This window comes from Embiotoca jacksoni, unplaced genomic scaffold, assembly GCF_022577435.1.
Source record: "Embiotoca jacksoni isolate LCO1_2020_lvr unplaced genomic scaffold, fEmbJac1.0.p SCAF_8, whole genome shotgun sequence".
NCBI classification, from domain to species: domain Eukaryota; kingdom Metazoa; phylum Chordata; class Actinopteri; family Embiotocidae; genus Embiotoca; species Embiotoca jacksoni.
Genome location: NW_027185436.1, coordinates 8,461,824 through 8,488,477, shown reverse-complemented (window position 1 = coordinate 8,488,477; position 26,654 = coordinate 8,461,824). Strand labels below are relative to the sequence as shown.

General features: G+C 39.8%; 1 protein-coding gene across 2 annotated transcripts; it reads left to right on the top strand.

Annotated features, from left to right (window-relative positions):
• Positions 1-26,654, top strand: ghra (growth hormone receptor a). Of its 2 annotated transcripts, none has more exons than XM_069138603.1 (10): positions 1-839; positions 7,872-7,993; positions 17,396-17,525; positions 17,668-17,837; positions 18,795-18,973; positions 19,595-19,748; positions 19,894-19,984; positions 20,162-20,231; positions 21,302-21,528; positions 21,628-26,654. In XM_069138603.1, the coding sequence occupies exons 2-10, from the start codon at positions 7,876-7,878 to the stop codon at positions 22,376-22,378; spliced, it is 1,890 nt and encodes a 629-aa protein (XP_068994704.1). In that variant the 5' UTR covers positions 1-839; positions 7,872-7,875; the 3' UTR covers positions 22,379-26,654. The 2 variants fall into 2 exon arrangements, with proteins under 2 accessions (XP_068994704.1, XP_068994703.1); XM_069138602.1 differs by lacking the exon at positions 1-839 and adding an exon at positions 7,587-7,771.

The window sequence follows — 26,654 nt, the reverse complement described above, 5'->3', positions numbered from 1 at the left end:
CCTATTATTTATTCCCCCCGCCCCCCACCCCACCAAGGAAAAAAAAAAAAAAAATCAAAAATTATTTAGGATTATTAGCCTTGAGGGCGTCCAACAGAAATAAGTGATGTTTATTCTGGGAGTTTATTCTCTAAATAAATAAAATAATTTATCTTCAGTGAATATAAACGTGACCAAAGCATCAAAATGTAAACTCATTAAAAAAAAAAAATTAAGATTATGAATGAATTATTTTAGCTATAGGGTTAAAGCTGTCTCTCTATGGAATAAAAGCCTGATTTAAAAAAAAAAAGAAAAAAAAAAAAAAAGTTCTACTTCATCTAAACTTTGACTCAAATCGAAAAGCGTGGCAGCATACCAGGGGTTTTATTTTGGAAGTTTGACCCGGCATTCTTTCCCTCTGGCTGTCCCCTCTTTGGGTCCTCTTGGAGCAGAGGCGATTGTTGGCGGATGAGGGCGCCTCGCCGCCATATGAAACACACATACTTTCTCTGTTTCAGCGACGTTGTGTGTGTGTGTGTATATACCTCCAATGCAGGCTCGACGATGAAGTGAGCGGCACATAAGACAACAACAAAAGTCTCCCAAGAGGAAAACGCACACACCAGATTCAGTGATTTGGTGATGTGAGATTTTTTTTGTTTTTTGTTTTTTGTTGTTGATCGGAGAGATCTTCCTCGAGCCGAAGCAGGCTGAAGTGAAGAGGCAGGAGTCGCGCCTGTTGGTGCTCGGCTTTACGCTGGCCATCAGATGAACAACTTCTGAAAAGTCGATCTGCGCTGTGATTGCAGTTTTTTTTTTTTTTTTTTTTTTTTTTCCAGCTCGACACTTCGAAACAAGTAAGTTGGTTTGTGTATTTAAAGAGTGCAGTGTGTCGTCTTCTTCCATGTCTCCATGTTTGAAGCTGCTTACGCACGACTCGAAGCTGTAGTTGCAGCGGGCTACTTTTTTTTTCATGCGTCGGGCTACTCGCCGCAAAAATGTTTTTGACCATTCATACACAGTTGGTATGCTCAGCCCCACCGCACGGCACAGTGCGCACTGTTCATTAAAAGCTGCAGTGAAATCACAGGAACTTGGGAGTTTGTCTCAAATTCCGCTGCAATTTTGGCGTTACAAGAAAGCCGGGCAGTGTGCGGTGGGATGACTGGGTCTGCACGTAGACTTTCTTTGGTTACCTGTACGTTATCTTTCCACTTAATTGGAGCTCCTGTGGAGTTTATTAGGTGTGCTCCACGCCTTGTTTAACGACATGCTGCTTCATACCGAACCCTGATGGAGTTATGCAGACTGGAATGAGATAAAAAAAAAAAAAAAAAATGCTAGATTGAAACCTGCGACATCAGTTAGGTCAGTGATCATAATATGCCTGCTGATTATACTGTATTATTGTATGCATGGCCTTAGGAGAGCAACTATGCGGGCTTTCTTAAGAGATCATTTTCTTTTAGCTGCCTATTTAGGCTTATTATCGGTTTATTTACCCACAAATAATTGAACATTTTAAATTACTCCTTGAACCTAACTGCACATTTGGTTTCGGCAACAGTCAGAAAACCCCAAAACAACTCGGATGTAAAATGAAATAAACCCAGAAAAGCAGCAGAATGTCAAGAGGAACCGGAACCATCCTATCAGTCACTCCTCACTGATTACAAATATACTGAGTAGTGTTTATTAATTTAGCTAAGCATTAATTGTTTCCACACTGCAGATCACTTTCAGAGAAAATTATCATCCAACATCAGCTGTTTTACACTTGGTATTTTGTAGGTTTCCCCCTGTGTCTCATTTAACTGAATCATCAATTAGCCATTTTCAAATCTTCTTATTTCAGCTTCTCTTCTCCGTTTGTTTGCTCTTCATCAGTTGCTGGTTGACTGTTGTACTAACCACAGCAGGACACCTTCACTCCTCTACTGTTATATTCAGAAAGCACACCGCTTTGATGAGACACGATGTGCAAACTTTGCCGTGTTCAGCTCTGGCTTTTCATGAGACTGGCTGCAGTTACAGCAGTTCAGGTTTTGTCCAAAAATTATTTTCAGTCAGAGGGTTTTTTTCTTGCAGTTAGATAACTATTTTTTGAAGAAGATTTCTTTTGCGCCATTGATTCCCATACTTAGTTATTTCTTCACTCAACATTGATTGTTCCTCACAGTTTTCTCTGTAAAGTCTCTCTTTAAATGGATTATAATGACATAGTTGTATAAAATACATGTTGTTCACAGCCACCGGTTGGTTTTGGTTTAAACTACCATCAATTGCTCACACTGTTTGAAATGTGTGACATTTTGCATATCCCCCAACACTGTTTCAAAAAAACATAGTTTCATCCTATTCATTGAATACACATGTAAAATGGGATTTATTTTTTGGATCAATTGCTCACCATGAATACCATTTACACACATCCACCTGGTCTGCACACATGGTTGTCAGGATGTGCTTGTGTTTGTCTGACATTCAGAGAAAAACAGCAGATTCAGAGGTACATGCTGCACATCTATACCGAGTCCAAACAAGTGAGCTGTTGCAGACTTTTTTTCTTTTAAATAGGCTTGAACTCCACAGCCTTGATCGTTGAATGCGTACAATGCAAAATAGCGTAAATCATTCAAACCTTAATCCGGATTATGACTTTCACTTGTGATAAATTTGACTTAATTGTCTCCAAAATGACCAGCTATGGGAGCCAGTAATTTCAAAAGCGGTCACAAGTAACTAAATTAGATTTATTTTTTTTATTTTGGGGGGGGTTCTTCACAGCAATTGGTTTAATATCTTGGTCAAATTGTTGCATGCCTGTGCATGCACAAACACAGCCTTGAATTCTGCAAAGCAGACATTTTCCACAAAGATAAATTTTCAGATCTGTATCGCTCACACTGCCTCCGTTTCTGCTGGACTCAGTCTCTTTACTGTTCTCGTTCTTGCTCCGACACACACACACCTGATTTTATACATGCATATGCACTTGCAGACACATAAACACACACACACACACACACACACACACACACACACACACACACACACACACACACACACTCTCTTTCCCTCGCTAGCTTCCCACACAGACAGGGTTTGCAGATGTGTGACCTGATCTGCTTCCAGCCAAGGCACTTCTCATGCCAGTGGGCTGACTCAGAGTTTTCCACAGTCTCTCATGAAATGAGAGTAGGAGACATTAGAGCCATCCAGTAGCCATATCTGCAAAGCTGAGAGCACACATATTTGCACAAATAAAAAAAAAAATGCATGCTGTGCAACATAGATACACACGTATCCACACATGCACATGTCAATAAATGTATGCATTCAACAGTCCAAGGCCTAGAGGAGTGCTGCAGTTTCTCGGCTCTGACTCTAAAGTGAGTGGCTGTGTGGCTTCTTCCCAACTGATGTCTGTTGTAACATGTAGGCTCATGTTGAAGGTGTACATTTACTCAAACTTTGTTCATTTTAAAGATAGATGTTGGGGAAGGAGACAGTTTAGGGCAGAACATGTATTTGCATAATTTTTGTGCAATAATTGAGATGCTCAACCAATGGGAGTTAGACTACTTTATGTATGCATTACACAAACATGAATCTTTTTAAGTAATAATGGTAAAATGTAATCATTTTTTTTCTGTGCTCAGGTTGGTCTTTTTAATGTAGCTATTTTGTAAGTAAGTGGGTTTTGAAATCAGTTTCAGTCTTTTAACTATTCAAAAGGGCTGGACTTGTAAATGTCACTGTTCAAAATCTGGCACCTAAAGCACTTATTCCTCATCCCTCTGCAGATTTCATCCATTGAAGATGACATGTGGTGTCACACTTTCATTCATACAGGCTTGATTCCATGATTATAGTTGATTGCCTTTGGTTGGATTTTTTTTTTCCTGGCTTTTTTTTTGAGAAATCAGACCCAAATAGCTTAGGATGTTGATACATAGGCTTGGCTAAGAGTACATTCACTGTTTACAAAATAATTAGCAAGGTCATACTAAATTGATTCAAATCTTCCTTTAATTCTCCTTTAGCCCTCACTTAGCCCACTGAGCTTTTGGCTTTGAGTTCTGAGCATCAGGGTATTTGTAGTGATTGAGAGCAATGAAAGAGAGGCGCTAAAGAAAGGAATAAAAGACATGATGAAGAATGGAAAATGACTCAGAGCGATATCAGGAAAGACTCATGAATTCAAAGACTTGAGGAGTTTCTAAAACCCCTAAACACCTTGAGCATCCGTTTTTGTTATTTCATATAATCTACAAGATTATTAGAAAACAGCGATTCTGTACAAAAGTACTGAAACTTTACTTTGACTATGGACATTGATCATTGCTTTTTCTGCAATGCCTCAGCTAATAGCAAATTGGAAAATGCAGGTTCAACTGCCTAAAAAAAGCACACGACTGTGCCGACCTAGTTTTGGAAGCACTGCCCTTGCAATTTACATAAAGGAAAGTTTGTGTTTCTGAATGAGCACACCCCTTCCCCTTCAAAATTGAACTTTTAACTTCCTGGCTCCAGGCACATGCAAAAAAAAAAAAAAAAAAAAAAAAAAGGAGCAAGGTAAATAGAAAATTTAAAGTATAAAATGAGCAATGTACACAATCTTTGTGGAGAGAAGGAAAATATGTAATAAACTCAGAATATCAGCTTGCAGGTTTCACAGTATTTCTGTTCTCTGCTTTCTTTTTGGAGTAACTTCAAACTAAACTTGGGCTTGCAACATCATTCTTTGTTTTTGTGCATGCATGCTTTTCTTCAGCAGTTATAGAAGAGACTAACACGGAGGGTGCGACCTCTCACCCTTTACCCTTTCTTTTTCTTTGGCTTCACCCTTTTACCACTATCCCATTTACTCCTAACTTCCTCCCCCTCCCTTGTCATCCTTTTGAACAAACACAGATGATTAATAGAGATTTGAGGAAACATGAGAGAGGCAGGGTGATGGCAGTGGGGTGCCAAGTAAAGGTGTGTGTGTGTGTGTGTGTGTGTGTGTGTGTGTGTGTGTGTGTGTGTGTGTGTGTGTGAGTTTGATGTGTTCATATTGCATGCACGTGTGTGTGTGAGTGTGATGTGTTCATATTGCATGCACGTGTGTGTGTGTGTTTCAGGGCAGAGTTGGTGGGAGGGGGGATGACCACACAGACCTTAAATGTTTACCAAGTGACCGCAGGAGGCCCAGGCTGAGCCTCCCTCTTTTCTGATTGGCTTAGGCAGCTCTTCCCGTGAGTCTGAGTCTGTAATTGGCCAAGAGAGGGAGAGAAATGAGGGACAAATGTGCACGAGATGGAGATGAAGCACCAGCCTTGCCAGGGATTTCACAGACACTTTCACATGAGAAAGGGGGAAGGCTACTGTTTGTATTAACGTGAGGCCACATGTTAGAGTAAGGGGGCTTTTTTTTTTTTTTTACACTGGTTTCTCCACTGATGAAAGAATGTTAGAAAGACAATGCAGACAAAAAGAAGTAAAATGAAACTAAACCCTCCCAGACAAATCAAAAAAAGATTTTGAAATATGCTAATATTACTGTATGGTCCTTTAGCTTTTTAGAGTAAATAGGTTAATTGAAGATCATTAAAGGTGATGAGAGAGGGTGACAGAGATGGTCTAGGAGATGTGAAGACGGGGACAGGATGTCTAATACAGGAAAAGAGCAATATATTATTGTAAGTGGAGTCTTTTAGTCCGACCAGATGAGCCGGCTGCTTGGCAGCTCTCTGCCATAAATTCTTGCATTGTATTACTTGCCCTCGTATGGCCTCTGGACACTCAGAATTCATCCACAAACACACTCACTCATGACTGAACATTTATATTGATGGACAATTCTGGTACTGGGTGTTTCAGGGTTGGTTGCATTATGACAAACCTGAGCATTGTTTCATGTTGTGCGCCTGGTGCAACCGTTTTGTTTATTTTGTTTTGCTTAAGTTGCACTTAAATGTTCTTCTTTTAATCTGTTGTAAATCTAAGGCAGAGTAAATGGATTGCTAGCATTCTTACATTATACACTGAATGTACCAGTGTTGGATAAGTGCTGTAAAGACTGGTGTGAACTTTGCCCAGGGGTTTCCTTGCCACTTACCAGGCTCCAAGCTAGTCCGTCTTAAAATTGAGGTCATGGAGGCCGCAATGTTGCTCAGTAGTTGTCAGTTTAAACATGGAAATAAAAACCCTGTGAAATAGCTTGGCTTACTATTTCAAGGCGCATTGCCATTGTGCCATCAGCTGAGATAAATGAAGCTAAGCTTAGTTTAAGCTTAATTTAAGAAAGATTGAAGCTGAGTTGAAATTAGGTTGACGCAACATTGAATCTAATTTGATGCTATCATTAAGATAATATTAAGATTAAATAAAATTAAAATAAGGGAGAATATTCCATATGCTATAACTCACTTAAGATCCACTGTCCCCAGGTTACATCCAAACTGGTGAAAATATGGGCAGAAACAAAACCTCTGTGTTTGGGGTTGTTGGCTGCACAGCAAAGTTGTGGAGACACAGCTGTAAATAGCCAAGGGTGCGGACTGAAAGTTTGTCCTATATTTAGGGGTTAGACTTAACTAGTAGAACTTGTCTGCCAACAACCATTTTATTGACCAGCAAGATTTGTATCTTATGTTTGTTGTATATAGATGGTCTGAATGACAGGCAGTCTCTGTGAGAGGTTTTGCCACAACACCTTTGTAGATAATCCTGTCTGTTGCTACAGAGTGTCATGAATGGACAACTAAAGACACACCGACGACTACTTGGTAATATCAGCTTTACTTGTTATTTTATTTAAGAAGCTGCTCTGATCAATATGTTTGAAATGACAATAGATGAAATGACTACCTTTTAAAATGAAGGGGGTTGCTCAAAGTGACCAGCCTATTGTTCTATTATTATCTTATTGCTTCTGTATGCTGCTGTAGCGAAAAAAATTTCCCCTCGGGGATTAATAAAGTAACTACCTAACCTAACCTAGACAATTCTAGACAATTATCATGCAATTTAGCCATATTAACTCTATAGACTATTTTAGCATCTTTTAGCACATTTAGTTTTTTCAATTTTACACTTTGGGTTTAATCTCATCGCTCTCATCAACATTGTTTCTGAATCCAGCAGCTGTTTTCAACTCTGATAAACCCTCACGCAGACAGATAAGTTACCTATTTGAAGGAAAATGGAGCGTTTCGCGCTGAGACACATTTCCCTCTGGAGATGATGGAGACCAAAAACGGAGCTAAAGGAGAGTGAATATTAAACCTGCGCACCAGATGTCCGGAACATGTTCTTCACATGGACTTGAGTAATGTTTTAGAAAAATAGACTGGCATTACTGACTGGATTACAGGAGGAGCCACCACAATGAACGATTGGATTAGTCTGATATTTGAGTGCCTCATTGCTTATGTTTCAAATTATTCTTTCTGCTCTGCCATCTGAACATGCAGGAAATATAGTGCATGGTATGTATGTTTAAATCCATTGGTAATGATTTGAAATGAGTTTCACTGTTACTGGAATTTTGTTTTCATCAAAAAATAAAGCATAACAATTTAAAATAGTATTTTGTAGAGTACACACAAATTCAAAAAACACATGCACACAGAAAACATTCTTCAAACATTCAACTTTTAAATACTGCAGTGAAAAACTGGCACGATAATTGATTATGCCTTGTCTCGTGTTGGGTTTCATGTACACCAGCTGAAAATATATTTATGGTCTCAGGGCAGAGAGAAAGAAGAAGAGAAGACACAAAAAGAGAGAGAGGGGCGAGGTTGGTTTTTCACATGGGCCGGTCATCATGGAGTTCAACTGATAATTATTATCATTATGTATCTGTCCCTCTCTCATTCTCCCCCCTGACCTCTCTCCAGCATCATGGCTGTCTCGTCCTGCTCCTCCAATCTCCTCTTCCTACTCATCGTTTCCTTCCTGGATTGGATGTCCACTCCAGGATCTGCATTTCTCATTGACCGGGACCACATGACATCATCAGGTAGGTTACTGATGTTTTTACTGCTTTGTGTCAAGACAAATAATAAGAAAAAATACAACATGATGTGGGACAAATCATTCTTCCAGACAATTTATCAGACTCTCCACGTGAACCTCATCAAATATTAACAAATGTTGATTCAGGTTTTGCGAGCAACATGCTGTTGACACTTGTTATCGCGTATTATGTCAGACAGCAGTTGCAGAATGCTGTTTGCCCAGATACATGTGGAAAGGTTTGCTCTTGAGCAAATGTTGCACTTTCCTAATTTTGCTTGTCAAACAGGTTAGTGATCAATGGAGCGAGGGTAAATATATGGCTGGGGCTTCTCTGTCAAAGTCCAAGGATAGACGATGTAGGATGTTCAGCCAGCTAATCCAGCTGTCACTGAACCATTTGAAATAAGTGGGTGAAAGAATGATGCGGCCGATTAAAAAGAGGCCAGATTTTGGTATAATTTACCACTTGACATCCCTAAAGCCAAAAAGCCGGCCAAGATAAGAATTTTAAGATCAACTTTTATCATATCATTTCTGCTACTAATGCTAAAACTCAATCAACAATCACAAAATTGGCTGAAAATAATCATGAACTGTTTGAAGCAACTGCAACTGGAATTGGGTGAAAATGTCAAACCCTGCAACCCTGGCCAAGAAAATTCTTGAGTATTTAAAGTCTACTTGTTCTAGTGTCGCACATGGTAGAGAGAAGTCTCAGCCAAGATACAGAAACTCCAAAGAATGGATCAGTTCTCCTGTTGACTTTGTCAAAACATACGTGTTACTTTTTCAGAGGAAGATATTGATGTCTGTTGTTTGGTGCTGTCGTGTCTGTATTCCTGGGTTATATTTTAGGAGGGTTACTTCTGGAAGATGAATAAGCAGCCATTTCTGGTCAAAACCTACATTGTTCATGAACCCGGTTCTTTTTGCAAAAAGACACGACTTGATCCTTGTTCAAGACATGAATGGACTGTGGATTTTAGGCATCTACTTGTGCACACCCTGACCTGAAAACCATTTCTCGCCTTCAAATTCAGACAGTAAAGAAAGAGGTTATGATTTTTTTTTTTTCTATTAAAGTTTAAACACTGGATGTAGGGATTACAGTGCAAAAAGATTTGAATTAACAGTTTATAATTATTCCATTATGTGATCGATAGAAACCTATTGTGATAATCCGTAAATTATTTAAGTCATCAAGTAAAAAATATTAAATGTATTCAGCCAAAAACATGTAACTCTTTTTTCTCTTTAAACTTGACTAATCTTTTCTAAGCTCCACTTACAGGAAGATCATATTTGCATGCACCTAATGACTTTGAAAACATTTGGCAACACAATAAAAGTTGTCCTTCAATGCAAATTTTGGCAAGTCACTGTCCTGCAAGTGTATTCTTAGGTGCATCTGCTCATTGCTTTTAGGAGGTGAGCCAGACAGCCTGAGACAGAGACCAGAGAAATCGCCAGGACATTTCTGGCTAGCCTGTCTGCCCGCTGCAGCACCTGTTGCCAGAATGGAAGGCATGCATGCTACCTGGGGAAACACGGGGGAATTTGGACTGCGTGCTATGTGCTCTAAATGAGGCACTCAAGCACAGACTGTATAAGTGTACAAAGAATGCATATAATCACGCTAAACACTTTACAGATGAGTGACCAATTGTTGGAATCAATCAATATGTCATTTATTCATCAGTAATGTTGCCATATTTTGATGGCATCCTATGCCAGGGAAATAGTTTGGCCTTTACAAAAGTACTTCTTTTTCTTTGTTTGAGTTTAGTGAAAAACAGATTGACATATACAGCTGGAATCCATCGGAGAGTGCCAACTCATCTCGTCTTCTGCAAAGTTACGAACAATTCCACACAGTGATTCTTGATTCTAATGTTTTTTTTGGGATGCTTTTGGGGTTGCCAATAATAATATCATGTGTTGGCTGATGACTGTTGTAGAGTCACACTTGGATCCAAAGAATTTGTTTTTCTTGGTTTTGCTGATTATGGTCTATTATGCAATCAGAAGATTTCTGGAATGCAAGATTTGGTTAATAACAATGCCAAGCCTTTTTTTTTTTTTTTTTTTTTTTTAAATGTCATGCAGCAAAGGTCTGGCAATCGACTGTCGACTTGCTGCTCAGGGCATTTGCGCCACAACCAACTCAGCTAGTGGGTCGCCCCTAAGTCGAGTTATGTGGAAAATAAACAACTCAGTGGGTCCAAGTGGCAAAGAAGTTTGAAAGCATTGGATCAGCTATCATGTGCTGTGAACATATTGTTCTTTCTCCTAAGCTCATTTTTAGTGTAGAAATCAATTTTCTAAGAGAAAATTATTTTGGTGCCAAAGCAGTGTGCCATTTTGTTTGTGAATCAGCCCGGTTTGTCTTTCGAACCCGTTAAACCCCGGCCTGCAGTTGATCTGTGTAAACAGCCTGTAAACATTACCATTTGGATTAAGTGATCATGGTGAAGGGCCATGCTGGAATTCTAATTGGAATTTTTCTCACTCTAATTTGCCTTCGGAAACATAATCAAAATTCTTGGTTATTCCTGTAAGTCTCAGTCCTGGTTTTCAAAGTAGCTTGGGAAGGGAGGAGAAGAGGAATGAGGGAAAGAGGTTTTGATGTTTGGTTTGGTGTCGCTGAGACTCGCATCTTAGAATCAGTATCAGTATCCTGACAGCCATGTGATACCATGTGAAAATACAACATCTGCATCACTTCCAAGCTGTTGCAAATGTCTTTATCTCTGTGGATTTACATCACGTTACTGATAACTCTCAGACAAGAGGTCAAACCATCAAACATTCTTTGCCGGACCACCTCCTTCAAACTATAAAACGCTTTCCAGTGAGCACTGTGGTAATGTAGCCCTGCTCTTCCTCAACAAACGTTAAAACATCTGTAAACACAGAGCAGCCAACGATAGCATGAGCAAACACACACCGCCTGTGGCTTTCTCAAAGCTCACTAATGTACAAACCTCCAGTCCTGACACCTACTTTCTCCACTTGGATTTAAACTTAAACTGTTATATTTGGCCTTTTACACACCATCCATTTTCTCAGACACACATTGTGGAAATAATGCAGTTTTCTTGAGAAGGTGAGTAACCCTCAACATTGTGTTTCCGGGTTTGTTTAAAACCATTTTGTAGTTCTTTTTGTGACCCTAAAAGAGCCTTCCTGGAATCCTGTGTCTGCAGTATTTTTATGTCTGTTGTCAGACCAGCCACAGAACAAGCCAAGAGTAGACATTTGGAGATGCTCCTATACAGTTAAAGGCTTACCAGAGTGATTATATGCAGTACTCGTTTGACTCGAACTGTCCTCGCGCACACACACACACACACACACACACACTCACACTCTTTCTTTTTTCTCTCCCTTCGTACCTTCCTTGAGTGTGTCTGTGTGTGTCGGGAGGACTCACTCCTTAAGCACATAAATTGATCTGGCTGAAGCGAGGATGTGTTCTTGGCCACAGAGGTGGTAACCAGTGGTAACCGTACAGAGGTTTGGTCTGCCTGGCTTGTACACACAATCTACAGTTACATCTGGTTCAAAGACGAGCAGTGGGTGTGAGCAGAGAGGTTGGGGGCTTGTGTAGGATATGGTGCCTGATGTTAAACACAAAGTTTGAAACTTAAAAAGCAGAGGACAGAAATGCCTACTGAAGATGAAGCATAACGGAAGGATTCAACAGAAAAAAAATCTGCATATAAAAAACATGTCCTTAGTTTAACAACTGTGAGTTGAAAAAGAACGTTTTACAAGCAGCAATGCTGAATTAGTGGTACCCTAGAAGAACTTGGAAACATTTAAAATGGAACTTTCATAAGTGAAAGGACCTGAGAATCACACTTGCATGTGACAAATTTGGAAAAAAGCCAGTGTAGCCTTTTCCTAAAGCCCGATGAGCCTAATATTATACATTTATATATACATTTTATAATTTATGTTATAATTTTTTCTTGCATTAGTGAAACCACCATTCATTTCATATACGTTTTCAAAGAATGCATCCACTAAAATGCTGCAGCAAAAACTTTAATACTGTTAAAAACCATCCCAGAAACAAGGAAGTATAAAGGGAAAAACAATCACAGAAAAACATATCGATGCTTTTTGCATGCCAACAATCTTTCATGTAATGTTAATCACAATTAACAATATACGATTATTGAGTAGCAGCTGGCTTAGAAATGATGTCAGGATTTCAGTTTTGTGGAAGAACTCGGTGTGGACGACATTACTTAATTAATGGAGAGTTGTTTTGAGTTGGAGTGTAACTTATAGCAATGGGGATCTTGCACTTCAGTGTGAGGCCATGTGGTCAGAGGCTAAATTTAACATAATGCTTTGTGCTATGTGAAAACATCTGACACTCTGCTAAAGTGCAGAGTGGAATAAGCCCATCCCAAAGTAAAAAAGGGAGAATGGTAAGGAGACAAAATGTCCAGGTGTGTGTCCATGCTGTAAGCCAGACAACCCTGTTCATATATTTTCACTCATATTTGGACATAATATGACATAACTAAGCCAAGTCCCTGGCTGTAATGGCATTAGAGGAGATTAACATCATTAGTTCAAGCTAATAAATGCCTGGGACTAGAATAAGCTGACTGGGTCACTGCATAGTTAAACACACCAGACTGTGTCTGTGAGACTTCAAAGCTATGAACATGGTTGGGAATCATGCGGCTCAGATGAAGCCAGAACTTGTCATCCAGAAGTCCCAAACTTTAAGAGAAGAAAAGCCATATGTCCTGTTGTGTTACTGGGAGGAAAAGCAGGACGCATTCAAGGAATCGAACAATGGCACTTTGATATTCTTTGTCGGTTTTTGTTTTGAAGGTGTAAGTTTCGTGCATATGTATTTGTGTGTGTATGTGCACCTACGTGTCAAACTGCGTGTGCATGTTGGCAGTTATTTATATCACCTGTTTACATACCCTTGTTTGTATCTTGTTGCAGTCTCACCTTTCTCCCCCTATCTTCTGGCACACTTCTTGCCCCTTTCTGGCGCCTGTCAAATGCCACATGGCCTCCTAACTCAATATTTAACGTGCACTATTAAGCTCAGTTTTAAAGGTTTTAACTCCCTTTGCCTCCAAAAATTAGATGCATATGTATAAATTAGGAAGAAGTGTGGAAAAGTTTGAATGTGATGTAAATGAAATTCCCAGCTCATTGTCTTTTTCTCATTGTGGAAGACGAATGTCACGAATCACACTCTCTGCTGCACACACAGTGTGTGTGTGTGTGTGTGTGTGTGTGTGTGTGTGTGTGTGTGTGTGTGTGTGTGTGTGTGTGTGTACGTACGTACGTACGTACGGGTGGATGCGTGTACGCATGCGCATGTATGTATAGCCTGTGGTGCAGGAATACAATGAAGGGCTTAGCCTGTACAGACTGTCAGGCAGTTTTCTTAGCACGGTGTCACTGTGTCCTGCCAGCTTCTCCATCTGGTTAACAGAAACACACACACACACACACACACACACACTCACACTCACACTCACACTCACAGACCACAGACCAATCATACTGCAAGAGGGTCAGGCATGAGTGCAGCAGTGGCTGTCAAAAGTTGGCGCTGAACAAAATAAAGCGAATATGGATTTACAAAAAAAAAAACTAGCAGCTACAAACACACAATAGTTGTACTTAAATAATGTCAAATTACGACTATATGCTATAGCGTTACCCTTAAAAAAGGTTAACTTTTATATTTCAGTCCTCCTGTTTGTGTTAAATTGAAACTCGAAACGGCAATTCTCCTATGAGTGAAATGTAATTGGGTTTTTTCGCAGCCAGTCAAGAGCAGAATATGAGTTATGGAAGTGAAGTGATGGGGACAGCAGGTTCAACTGTCCACCACATGTGTGTGTTCTCTTAAAGCAAAAGGCTATCAAATAAATTTTGCACTAACAGTACAATGAAGAGACACTCAAAATTGTGTGTGCGTCCTATCTGTTTGCATATGTGCTTTTTGCGTTGTTTTATGGTTGCATAAGTCCTAGCCCCTTAAAATGGGCATGCAGTTCCGAAGTGATAGGTGATCAAGTTTATTATGTAATGTTTTAAAAATAAACCAATTTATGGCCAAAGTGCTTTACACTTAGGAAAACCAGCCACAAATGTAAGATTGCATCAACAATGTTGGATGGGAAATACCAGTCTGGAACATGATGAAATACTGCGAGTTGCAACAGTAAATTCTAAGTTCATAAAATTATTTTTCTCCATGACAGATGGGGCTTGTAAGTGCTTACTGTATAAACAAATCTATTACAAAAGCATTTTGCTCCATATTTATCATGAAAAATAACTCTTTTATGTGCTCTGATATAAAGATGCAATGGCTTTGGAAGATTGATTTTTTTTTTTTTTTTTTTTTTAATTTTCATTAGCATTTATAAATTTGTGTGTTTTTCAAAATTGAAAGTCATCAAGTATTTCCGTCATATATTTAAGTCTCATTTCAATTCTGGGCCTGTCAGTCATTGTGCCGAGGGGTTGCACAAACAGTATAGAGAGAAGTCTAACGGACCCAGATTTGAACCCTGAGGAACATCACACTGAGTGATAGCTGGAACTGATAATGAATCACTTCCAGCACAACCAGTTTCAAAATAACTAATTAGATGTGTTTATCTGAAGCGGCTTAAAAGGAATTTGATGCTGTGATTTTGAGTCTAAAAATGAATTTACTGTTAATATATTTGACTGTCATGTGATAAGATGCCTTTCATTTTCACTCGTCTGTTTTGCAATCTCATATTTTCTTACAGTTTGATACATGTTAATCTACACATTCACTCCCTCTGACTTTTGCTATCTGCGTCTCCCTCTCTTCCTCCTCGGTTTCCCCTCACATCTCCTTTCTCCTTTTGGCAGCCTTTTGAAGCGAGACCAACCTCAGCATTAACTTAAATCTTCAAATGAGCTGGAAAAGGTGGTAATTCATAACGTCATAGGCTCATTTTGCTCCTCATTACAGTCAAGCATTTCACAATACGGTAACTGATAAATCTGCCTCACACCGTTCTCCACACCGTTTAGTGCTATTTGCCAGCTGGGGCAGGGTCAGAGTGCTTTATTTAGGCCTCTTAGTGGATTTTAAACCTTAATGGCTGAAGCTGACATCAAGGTGGGTAAATGGTTTCCTAGCTCCTCTATATGGACTGATGAAGACAGGACGTGAAGCTGGTTATCACTCTCAGCTGCACACACAGCTAACAAGGACAGACAACCAGGATGAGGGTGTGCACACACACTCGGGCACAACATTTTTTTTTTTGCCTCCAGCCAAAGGCTTTCAACTGCTGGTCATTAAATAGCAGCTGGCAGGTACAGGCAGGATTTAGCTTCCCATCGCTGAAACTCTGTGATGTTCATATATCACTCCATGTAGAAAATGGCAAGTACAGCCCTGCGGAAAAATTACCAGGCTCTGCAAGGTAATCAACATGTACCTGTCAAAACATTGTCCCCTGCCATGTGAGCTAGTTACAACTTGAACAATTCAGTTTGATATTTTTGCCCCTGAAAAAGATATGATGAGAGAGGGTTTTTTACATGTCAAGCCTCATAATGTCAAACAGATAAGGGAGAAAGACAGAATCTGAATATGAGTCTCTCCAGGTATTGCTGCACAACTTCTTACCTCTGACACACTTTAGATTAAACTGCCATCCAACTCATTTAAAAAATGCAACAGTTTAAAAAAAAAAAAAAAAAAACGACTGCAACTTTTGACTTTACATTCTTTATGGCGTGGTTAACTTTCAGAACACTTTCAGTCTCCAAGAACAACAGCTGTAAGGTTAAATTCATACAAAAAGTGTGTCTTATTAGGTAAATAATTAAATTACTAGTAGAAATTGATAAACGCATTGATGCAAACATTGTATGAGAAATATAATTATGTATAAAAAGTGTGACTGAGTTGCCTAAAATGTTGCCTGACCTTAAAATTGTTGACCATCAAGACTTTTGAACCCAAAAACATGCAACCCATGTTAACACCTTAGAACAAAGGGCTGTCTGACTCTTGAATCTGTATAACCTGTCTGGCTGTAGTTCTAAGCCTTCCTTTGCATTCGGTGTTTGCAGAAAGTTCTTTGATGGTGGCAGCTGGAATTTGTTGGATGGGGGAGGGAGGCCTGGTTGAAATAGCAAACCTCTGGGAACCACAACAGTATGCTGAAGATAAAGGAGAGGGAAGGTGGGAAAGGCACAGCTGCGCAGGAATGCAGTGAATTATGACATTACACTGGCATTAAATAGAAAGTAATCAAAGTAATGGTGTATATTCTGCGTGAATAAATGAAGAGTGTGTGCAGTCTGACCTGCCTGGTTTAGGCTTCTGTTTTCCTGTGGCATCTGTGTTGGAGGTGTGTTTTGTGACATGCTGCTACCATATCATTTTATCTTTTTAAGTGAGGTTTGGGGGTATTTAGTGAGTCTATCATTTTTGTCTTGTGTATAAACTCAAACTATCTGAAGAGTGTTCTGCTCTAGTCTGTCTTTAATTTATTGCCATGTGTTCTGAAGCCTGTTTATGTTCTGGGCCTGTGTGATTTACAATGCAGCCAGCGAGAAAAGAGAGGTGGGAGCGAGTGGGGTAGAGCAGAAATCAATGATACCTTCAGTTGCTTATTTATGGTTGCACCAAACTCCGGGGCTCTACGCTGGATGAGAAACCGGTTTCCGACATGAGCCGGAGCTGGTGGTGGGGGGATTAGAGTGACAGGGTGTCAGGGGAGAGGTGGAAAGAGCTGAGTCAGGACTTCAGGGTGGGGCGGTGGCGAGATGGTAGGAAAGATGTGTGGATAGATCTGAAGGTTGTAAAGCCATGCTGAAGGGAACCTCCATCACTGAAATTATATGATGCCAATATGATATAAAGTGCATGTGCAAATATGTTAATAACACATCTGCAAGCTTTTGTTGGTGAAATACTTCAAACAACACGCTGTCACATGCTACTGAAGAATTATGTATTTAACAGCTCATTGTGTGTTAATGAGGCAGAATTATGAATAATATACTAAGTTCACAACTAGGACAGTTTCTCAACAGTATTTCTGGTCTATAAGGATGAATGCTAAACCTGAGGTGTTCTTATTACACTACTTTTTGATCACTCATGAGGTTTTAATTGCAGCCCGCTTACTCAGCTCTATCGTGAAAAAGTGACAATAAGCAGAGGTCATGGTTTAAGGAGGAGTGTGGTTAAGAGGGGTTGGGTTTTATCAGTATTGTTGCACTGATAAATCTAAACCCCTACAAAGGGTTCATAGATGTCAACAAAAGTGATTGATCAGCCTAATGCAATCCAAGTTCTTGTGTTTGTTCCGTCTCTAATCTTTACCTTTGTCCCACTGTCTTTCAGCTCCCCTCGAGCCTCATTTCACAGAGTGCGTGTCAAGGGACCAGGAGACATTCCGCTGTTGGTGGAGTCCAGGCACTTTCCACAACCTGTCCTCCCCCGGAGCCCTCAGAGTCTTCTACCTTAAGAAAGAGTGAGTGTCATCCCCACATGGTCTGGCTTGTGGAGCATTTTGAGCACCATGTTTTGTGTGCATGTGTGAGTCCTATTAAAAACAAACTTTCACGTGACAAGAATTTCTTTCTTTGCTAATTTCCATTGTTCTACTCATTCAGCTCTCCCACCAGTGACTGGAAGGAGTGTCCTGAGTATATCCATTCAAATAGGGAGTGCTTCTTTGATGTAAACCACACATCTGTTTGGATCCCCTACTGCATGCAGCTTCGCAGCCAAAACAACATCACCTATTTAAATGAAGATGACTGTTTCACTGTGGAGAATATTGGTTAGTAGACAAGATGTGTGCATCTATCCTGATTTTTACAGTACGTCTAGTGAACTACATCACATTTCATGTGAACCTGACATTGTGAAACATGTTCTAGCACAATTTTCCTCCACATTTAGAAGTTGCAAGTCTGATAATCAAGGATTTTTACAAATTGCTTTACAAATTCAGCCAGACATAATTGATCATACTGTGAGACAGCAGAAAAATGGGTATAGCTAGTGTGATGGATTACTTTAGCAGGAGGTTTCTGGGAAATTATAGTCGCTTTTTGCCTGTCAGCTAAACCAGCAAATGTCACACGCTTGTCGATATCATAGCAAGTGTCAGATACACAGTGTTTACACAGTAAATGTTTTGATGTCTGACATTCTTTATCAAACCAAGACAGTAGAGGATGCAGATACATACATAATGTCACATGGCAATGTCATATGTTGACTGATGTCTCTTCCATGAAAAAAAAAATACTTTTGTTCTTATCATGTGTAGAAATTGATCATCAGCATTTTTCATAGATAACATTTGGATGTTGACTTGAACCTGAAGTAGGTGGACGACATGATTGTTGTTTGTTTGGTCTGTATATCTCCACATCTACTTGCTGCATCTGCGAGAAGTTTTCTGTGGATATTGATAGTCCTTAGCTGATTAGTCTGAGTGTTTTTGATCACCCGCTTGGCTGTATCTCTAGTGCCATCATCGGGCCAAAGTCTAATTGTACCTAAGAAAGTCTTGCCATTACATATTCCAAGCCTATTGATTCAACCAAGCAGATTTTTTTGACACTTGTGATTGACACTTGTTGAGTTTTCCTCCGTTTTCCTTGCCCCAATCTCCCAAAATATCAACACTGTACACCACATACTTTATCATCTAATTTGGATATACACCATTTTTACACATTGTGACTTTTCCTCTCTGTTCATATAGTGTTTGCCTTTTTCCTGACAGTACGTCCTGACCCGCCTGTGTCTCTGAACTGGACCCTGCTGAATATAAGTCCCTCTGGGCTAAGTTATGATGTCATGGTCAACTGGGAGCCCCCACCCTCTGCAGACGTCAGGGCAGGCTGGATTCGCATTGAGTATGAGATCCAGTACCGAGAGAGAAATACCACAAACTGGGAAGCAGTGAGTTGTTTTTCTTAACTTTCTAAGTCTCCCTCCTCCACAAAATGGCTCGTTGCACATGCATAAGCTCACAAATGAAAACACTCCTGCACCCTCTTAAAAGTTAAATGTAGGTAGGTCATAGAGGCAGGGTGTTGCGTTTCCCTTCCCTTCCCTTCCCCTCCCCTGTGAACTCTTGTGGCTAAAATGCTGTGTAGCTTTGTTGGCAAGGCTGTGGAAGCCAGAGCAAGGTCCTCTGAGAAAACACAGCCTCTCTGGAGGAAGTGAAGGGCGGGATCTGTAGGTCAGAAGCCAGGGGACCTTGTACAGGCTCATATTCATCACCGCCGGGTCCTGCCAGCCTGACAAATACAGCCTCAGAAACCATTTTAGATCCCTCCTTTATAACAGCATGTGCTCTATCCAGTGTATCTGAAATACCTCAATAATGTTACCTAAGCAAAGGTCATATATACAGTACAAAAATAAACACGGACCTCTTGACACCCTGTTTAGCTTTAATCGGCTTCAGTGTTGGTTTAGTAGATCTTTCTGTCAGGATACCCGCATCATTGGCTGATCAATGAAAACACAGCAACATCTCATTTTCTATTGTCCTTTTTGTAATTCTGCCACTTTCAGTTGGACATGCAGCCGCACACTCAGCAGACAATCTATGGTCTGCACATAGGAAAAGAGTATGAGGTACACATCCGCTGCAGGATGCAGGCCTTCACTAAGTTTGGCGAGTTCAGTGACTCCATCTTCATTCAAGTGACTGAGATTCCTAGCAAAGGTAAGATAGTAGAGGGGCTCAGGTGGTGCATGATTATATTGGTGAGATGCAATAAATACATTTAATTAGCCTGCCCCAAATTTGAACAACCTACAACATTGTTGTGACAATGATGAGGATTAACGGTTTCTGTTTTTGTTTTTAGAGTCTACTGTCCCGCTTACTCTGGTTCTTATTTTTGGGATTGTGGGAATCCTCATACTCATCATGCTGATAGTCATCTCTCAGCAGCACAGGTAGGAACAGTCCCTCTCTTCTGGCTTTCATGCATGTAACTCGGTGGTGTCAAAAACACTGGACACATGCAGCAGTGAGATATTAATCAGCAGCAGAACCTCATCGGCCGTGCCACACACACGTGTTCTAACAACTGTGATCACATTATCTGCATCACTGTTCTCCTGCCATTGCAGATTAATGATGGTGCTGTTGCCTCCTGTTCCTGCACCTAAAATCAAAGGCATCGATTCAGACCTGTTAAAGGTACATTTATATCTGTGCTGTTGCTCTCTCTTGTCTACGAGTTTCCTTATTTTAACATGCAGTACTTACTATACATACTAGATCCCAGCAATACATTAGCATGTCTGATTTTAGCTGTGTCATCATAGGTGTATTCTTATTGGTGGATGATAGGTACGACAAGTTGTGGTACTAAAGATGCCAAAGATATGTAGGTTTGAGGTAATTCAAAACAGTGTCACCCTGAAAAGGTTTATCCACCAGAGAACTGACAAGTTTATTTTGCAAATGTAAATGTCCCGTTTTGTACATCTCCCAGTCTTAATTCAGTCTTCATAACAATTTTTTTGAAATTTTGCTTATATTATAAAACAAACTCTTTTATTGTAATCATATTTTTCTCTCTCTCAAACACAGTGCCAATTTGATTCTACATGCATTCTATTCAAAGGAATATTGAATTGTATATAAAGAAGAGTTAAATTGTAAACATGAATTGTTCACAGCAGACAACACAAATTGTGCTTTGTTTGTTCAGTAAAGTGATTATATAAAGTATTACGTAACCATGTTTTTAAGTATTTTGATCAAAAACAGACCCCTGTATGTACATGTAGCTCATTTGGCTGAGACACATTAGGTCCTGTAATCATGACACCACCCACTGTTCCTTTCCCAATCACTGCCTGTTCATCATCTGTGTCAACTATCAAATACAACGTAAATACAAAACAAAAACATCCCTAAATACAAAGTAGACAAAGACAGGAGGAGCACTGAAGGGTAATAAGACATGAAGAGGTTCAGCACTGTGTTGTGGGTGTATAGATGATGCAGTTTGCACTTAAGAGCCTAACAAAACAACCTGATACTTGAACATCAGAAAACAATAATGTTGCTATTTCATAATTAGATAAAGGTGAAACACAAAGTGCGTTGGGTTTGCAGCTAATACTTTTAAATATTTACTCACCAACCCACAAGTCATAATGTTCTGTGGAGGAAAAGATAAGACTTTTTTTTTTTTTTTTACATGATTTTCTGCATCCTAATTGTCACAGACTCTTATGTAAAAATGTGTGCATTTGCAGAAGGGGAAGCTGGACGAGTTGAATTTCATTCTGAGTGGTGGAGGTATGGGTGGCCTACCCAGTTATGCACCAGACTTCTACCAAGACGAGCCATGGGTGGAGTTCATCGAGGTGGATACAGATAGTGGAGAGAAGGAGGATAACCGGGGCTCAGACACCCAGAGGCTACTGGGTCTGCCCCAACCTGTCAGCCACCTCATGAACATGGGTTGCTCCAATGTCATCAGGTAGGGTAAAGATTCTCATTTGAAGGCCTTATTTTCACGTTACAATTACTGTCACAGTAAATGTCTTCCCCTTTCTTTTCATCTTTCCTTTTCCTCCAGCTTCCCTGATGACGACTCAGGTCAGGCCAGCTGTTACGACCCAGACCTGCCTGTACAGGACACCCTAATGCTGATGGCCACCCTTCTACCGGGCCAACCCGAGGACGAAGAAGCCTCCCTCGATGCTGTAGAAAGAACCCCAGCCTTGGAGAGAGGTGAAAGGCCCCTCGTCCAAACCCAGAATGGAGGCCCCCAGACTTGGGTCAACACAGACTTCTATGCTCAGGTTAGCAATGTGATGCCCTCTGGGAGTGTGGTGCTGTCTCCAGGCCAGCAGCTCAGGATCCAGGAGAACACCTCGGCCACAAAGGAGCAAAAGAAGGGAAAAGAGAGTGAAGACAGTAAGGCAGAACAGAAGCAAAACGAGCTGCAAATTCAGCTGCTAGTGGTGGAACAAGAGGGAAATGGCTACACAGCAGAGAGCCACCTCCGGCAGATCAGCACTCCCCCCAGCTCTCCCATACCTGGCGAGGGGTACCAAACCATACACCCTCAGCCAGTGGAGACCAAACCTGCGGCCACAGCAGTGGACAATCAATCCCCTTATATTCTTCCTGACTCTCCCCAGTCCCAGTTCTTTGCTCCGGTTGCAGACTACACAGTGGTACAGGAGTTGGACAGTCATCATAGTCTGCTCCTCAACCCTCCTCCCCGCCAGTCTCCCCCTCCCTGCCTGCCACAGCCCCCTCTCAAGGCCCCTATGCCCGTGGGGTACATTACCCCGGACTTGCTAGGGAACATCTCACCGTGAAATGACGGTGCCATCTGACCTTTATGTACAAGGCTGATTGACCAGGAAGTCCCCTGCAGTCGCCCTTCCTGATTCCTGCTGGAAACCAAATAACTTGGAGCACACAGGGTGGCTGAGCGAGTACAGGTGTCTGTTTCCAGAGGGTGCTTAAAAGGAGATGTGAAAAACTGCAATCTATACAGTTTTGCATCCGCTAAATCAATTAATGTGATGCAGAGGCAGCCAGAAGTCGACGTCACAAACCAAATGTTTGCTCTGTTTGTCGACATCCATGCATCTATGTGTGATTGTAATGAGTCATAAAAGCATCACTTGAGTGCTGAACTGCCTTATATCGCATTTCATCTCTGGCTAATAAGAGCAATGACATTGTTGAAGTCTTAATCTTACAGCATACAGCATGATGTCAGCGCATGATTGATGTTGAGAAGACAAGTAAGCTATTTAGTACTTCATTAGAGACATATTTTTATACAAGAAAACCCAGCCTAACACAGTTAAACACAGCTATGCAGTTTTACCTTGCATTCCTGGCTTTAGTTTGTCTAAATGTAAGATGTTCATATTTTCATAAGTTGCCAAACTTAGATGATATCTAAGCTCTATAGCTACAAGTTTAATAGAATAAATGCTTTAAAAACTAAATGTACACACACAGACACGAGTAGTCAGGGCAACAAATACCAACTATAAAGCAAAGTCAGAAAAGTTGCTGCATATATTCTGACTATTATATCTTTTTGTCCTTAAGAAATGTTAAAAGGTAGTCTGGGAAATGAAGGAAATTACTAACTTAAGTAGAAGAGACAGATAAAAGAGAATCTAAAGCATAATCATTCATGTCCCAGTGTGGAATGCTCCTTTTAACCATTTATTTTCATTGTGTTTGGACTTGAACACTGTTACAATACTCTTGCAGTATGAGGAAGGATTCACTCACAACTGGGAGCCATGCTGTACAAACACAGAGCACCACCAAGTGCCTAGCTCTAGAGCACGTTGATATAGGTATTTAGCAGCGGGAAAGGGACTCTCACTCACTCACTCATTCACACACACACACACACACACACACACACACACACACACACACACACACACACACACCTACCTAGCAATTCAGAGCCAGATGTTCCATTACATCTTCTAGCAGCAGCCAAGTCTCAGCACTCACTCATTATCTAGTCTAGAAACTGAAACCCTAATGATCAAGCTTTTCACTTGGGAGTTATATTTTTCTCACATTGTATCGTTATTGCAGGGACAGCAACTGGAAAAAGTTGAAAGACTGTGAAAGTATGTAATAGATGTAATTAGCTAACACTTATTATCTGCCAAGTACACTGGTAACAACCTCTGCCTATGATTGTGTTATTGGCTTCTTGTTCTTTCTGTGCTATGGTACAGTACTTGTGTAATTTGTGCATTTATACATTGCTATGTACAGACAAGTACTGCTATGTATAGATTAATTAGTGTAAATCTGATTCATTCATTCATAACATGTATGCGTGCATATACACACACAAAACATAAAAAATAATTTGCCTTAATTCGATTTTAGATTTTGCTTTCCTGACATAGTCATAAAAATTATGAGGTGAAAATTGTTAAGCACTCAACCATAATTTGCATGTTTCCGACTGTGCTCATAAAACTGACCACAATTTTCAAAACCGAAATGTTTTGTCAGGGTCAGTACTGAAAGACAATGAGCTCCGATTTCTGGTCTGACAGAGCTACAAATAGACGGGTACATAGATGTTAGTATTTTTCCCCTCCAAAAAAAGCTGAGTCAGTTATATTAGGCAATCGGTGTGTAATTAGACACCTATCCCTGGTTACTATGTCTCCATAGTTTTCTTAGAATAACCAAATTTAGGGCATTATTTAGGCAGAATCTGTTGCTTAATCAATTATTTTGCCACATTAGCTTCTAGTAAAAGCTCATCTTTAATTCATTGACCGTGTAGTTTTTTTTTTAATGAGCTATGCGAGTACAAGGACAGCAGAAGAAACCTTTTTTGCAGGTTTTAGCTTCCTAATGTCTTTTCATCCTACCAATTCTACCATAAAGACTTGACAACGTGCCTGCCACAAACACGACAACATAGCATACTGTGTATGATAAGATGTCTCAACAAAAACGTATAGTTGTTGTCCTATATGCATGGTTTTGTGATGCAACACAATGAATTTCATTTCGACAAGTCCATGAATGACTCAGCGGCATTGTTATTGTATAACATGAAGGCAGCCTCAAAATGAGCTTTTTTTTCTCACCATAAAAAAAAAAAAAAAAAAAATAGGCTGTGCAAAGGAAATGCATACAGTTTTTGTATTATGTTGTGTTGGATTCATCGTTGAGATAAGTACACTAATAACCCATGCAGAATAGGTCTTTTGTATCAGACAATCCTATAGCGAAGAGAGACAAAGCAAGAGCCATAATATGACAGTTTTTAAAAATGTGAATCCGATGAATTATGTGCCATTTTTCTTCTTTTTGTCTTTGAAAAAAAAAACTCAAGTGTTCTGTTGTCACTGCCGTGTTCGGATGATACCAGCAAGTCAATGCTGTTGCTGAAATGTCTTAATATATTTACTCGTGCTGTAAAATTACAAGTATATATTTTTGTGTCCTTAATGTTACTAGTCACAATATATTGCTGCTCGGTACATGTGTTTTTCCTGATGGGAAGGGGTCAGTCGAGAGGGTGCAACGATCACTGTGTGGTGAACAATCGTAAATGTTTTCTGCTTTGCAAATAGCATGAGACTGATATCTGAAAATGGTTTGTGTGAAATTGTTTGGTTATTTGTTCAGGTATCAGTAGCATTACAACAGGACTGTTTTGCCCTTAAAGCCTTTCAGTGTTCCCACCCATCCAAAGATCCACAGAAGTTTCTGTGCATGTAGATGAAGGAAGGTCAGATGGTGGAAAAATCCCTGAGATTCAATTTCAGTTGTGCCAAGGTGATTGTGAATGTGTGCAAACTGCAATATGCAATGCAATTATAATAATGAGAAAAAGTTGTTAAAAAACAAACTAAGCTAAATCTTTGAAAGTATTCTTAAAGTTGACAGTGATAAATTGGGAGGTGCTTCTTTTTTTTTTCTTCAAGCTTATTGTACAGATGTTTACTACTACATTGAGTCTTTGTGGTTTTTTGCCAGTTCACAATGAGCTCATTCACAATGTAGTGGGAAAAAAAACCCACAAGTGTTATTTTGAGCTTATAAATGTTAGACACTTTAGAGGAAGCACTTTGTACATGCATAACTGATGTTTAATGGTATTCAGATTTTATATCTCAGACTAAATCAAGTGTGTGAATTACTTGTTACTATAAAACAGCATAATGTTTTCTAGTTGGCACAATAATCAGACAGTGTGGAACCTTTGATATCAATAAGCTTCATTTTTTTTTCAACAAAGTTTGTTTTATAGAACGTATTTTACACTAACGGATTGCGAGAATAATGTACTGTAATGGAGTATAAGATGTTTGCTATAAGATTTATCGATAGATAAAGCAGATAGATCTTTTATAAAGTCATATAAAAATATAGGTAGAGTGAAATAGTTATATGATAACTCTACACGCTTACTTTTCTCCTTTTATGTGATTTCAGCTTTTCATTATTGAAAAGTGCATTTTGGCTTTTCAGTATTATATAATGATGCGATTTGACCTGCAGCCTCTGTCTGGCAGTAATGTCACTGGAATTTGTGCTGGTTGTGATTCTTTATCAAACACATTTTTCAGCTTGTTAAGGAAATAGTTGAATTCTTGACTTGAGTACAGCAGTCTGTTTGTTTTTTTTCCAGTGGCTCCTCTGTATTTCTTTCCATGTGTTATCTATTTCTCTGCTTAGAGCCCCTAAAAAAATGTGGATGGAGTAGTATGAGTAATATGTTCTCTGCCATGTGTCATCTAGACTCATAAAACTAGAAATACTCTACAGGCCAACATTGGAAACATCTGCATTGCAGTCTCCGGTGTAAAAAAAAAAAAAAAACTGTTTCAGTTTGGTTTCATTAATTAATACAACTACATACTTTTGTGCCACAATCTTATTTTCTGACTCCCCCTGTCTTTGGAGCCACTGTCTGTTGTCTGTTGGCTGCTGTTTCACTCAGGGCCAAGAGCTGTGTTGATCTTTGATGATTTCACATTTTTCTCTTACCAATTGAGCCTTTCTGGTGTTGTATATGTGATCAGTAATCTATCAACAAGTTACATAATAAATATGCAGCATCTTGTGGCATTA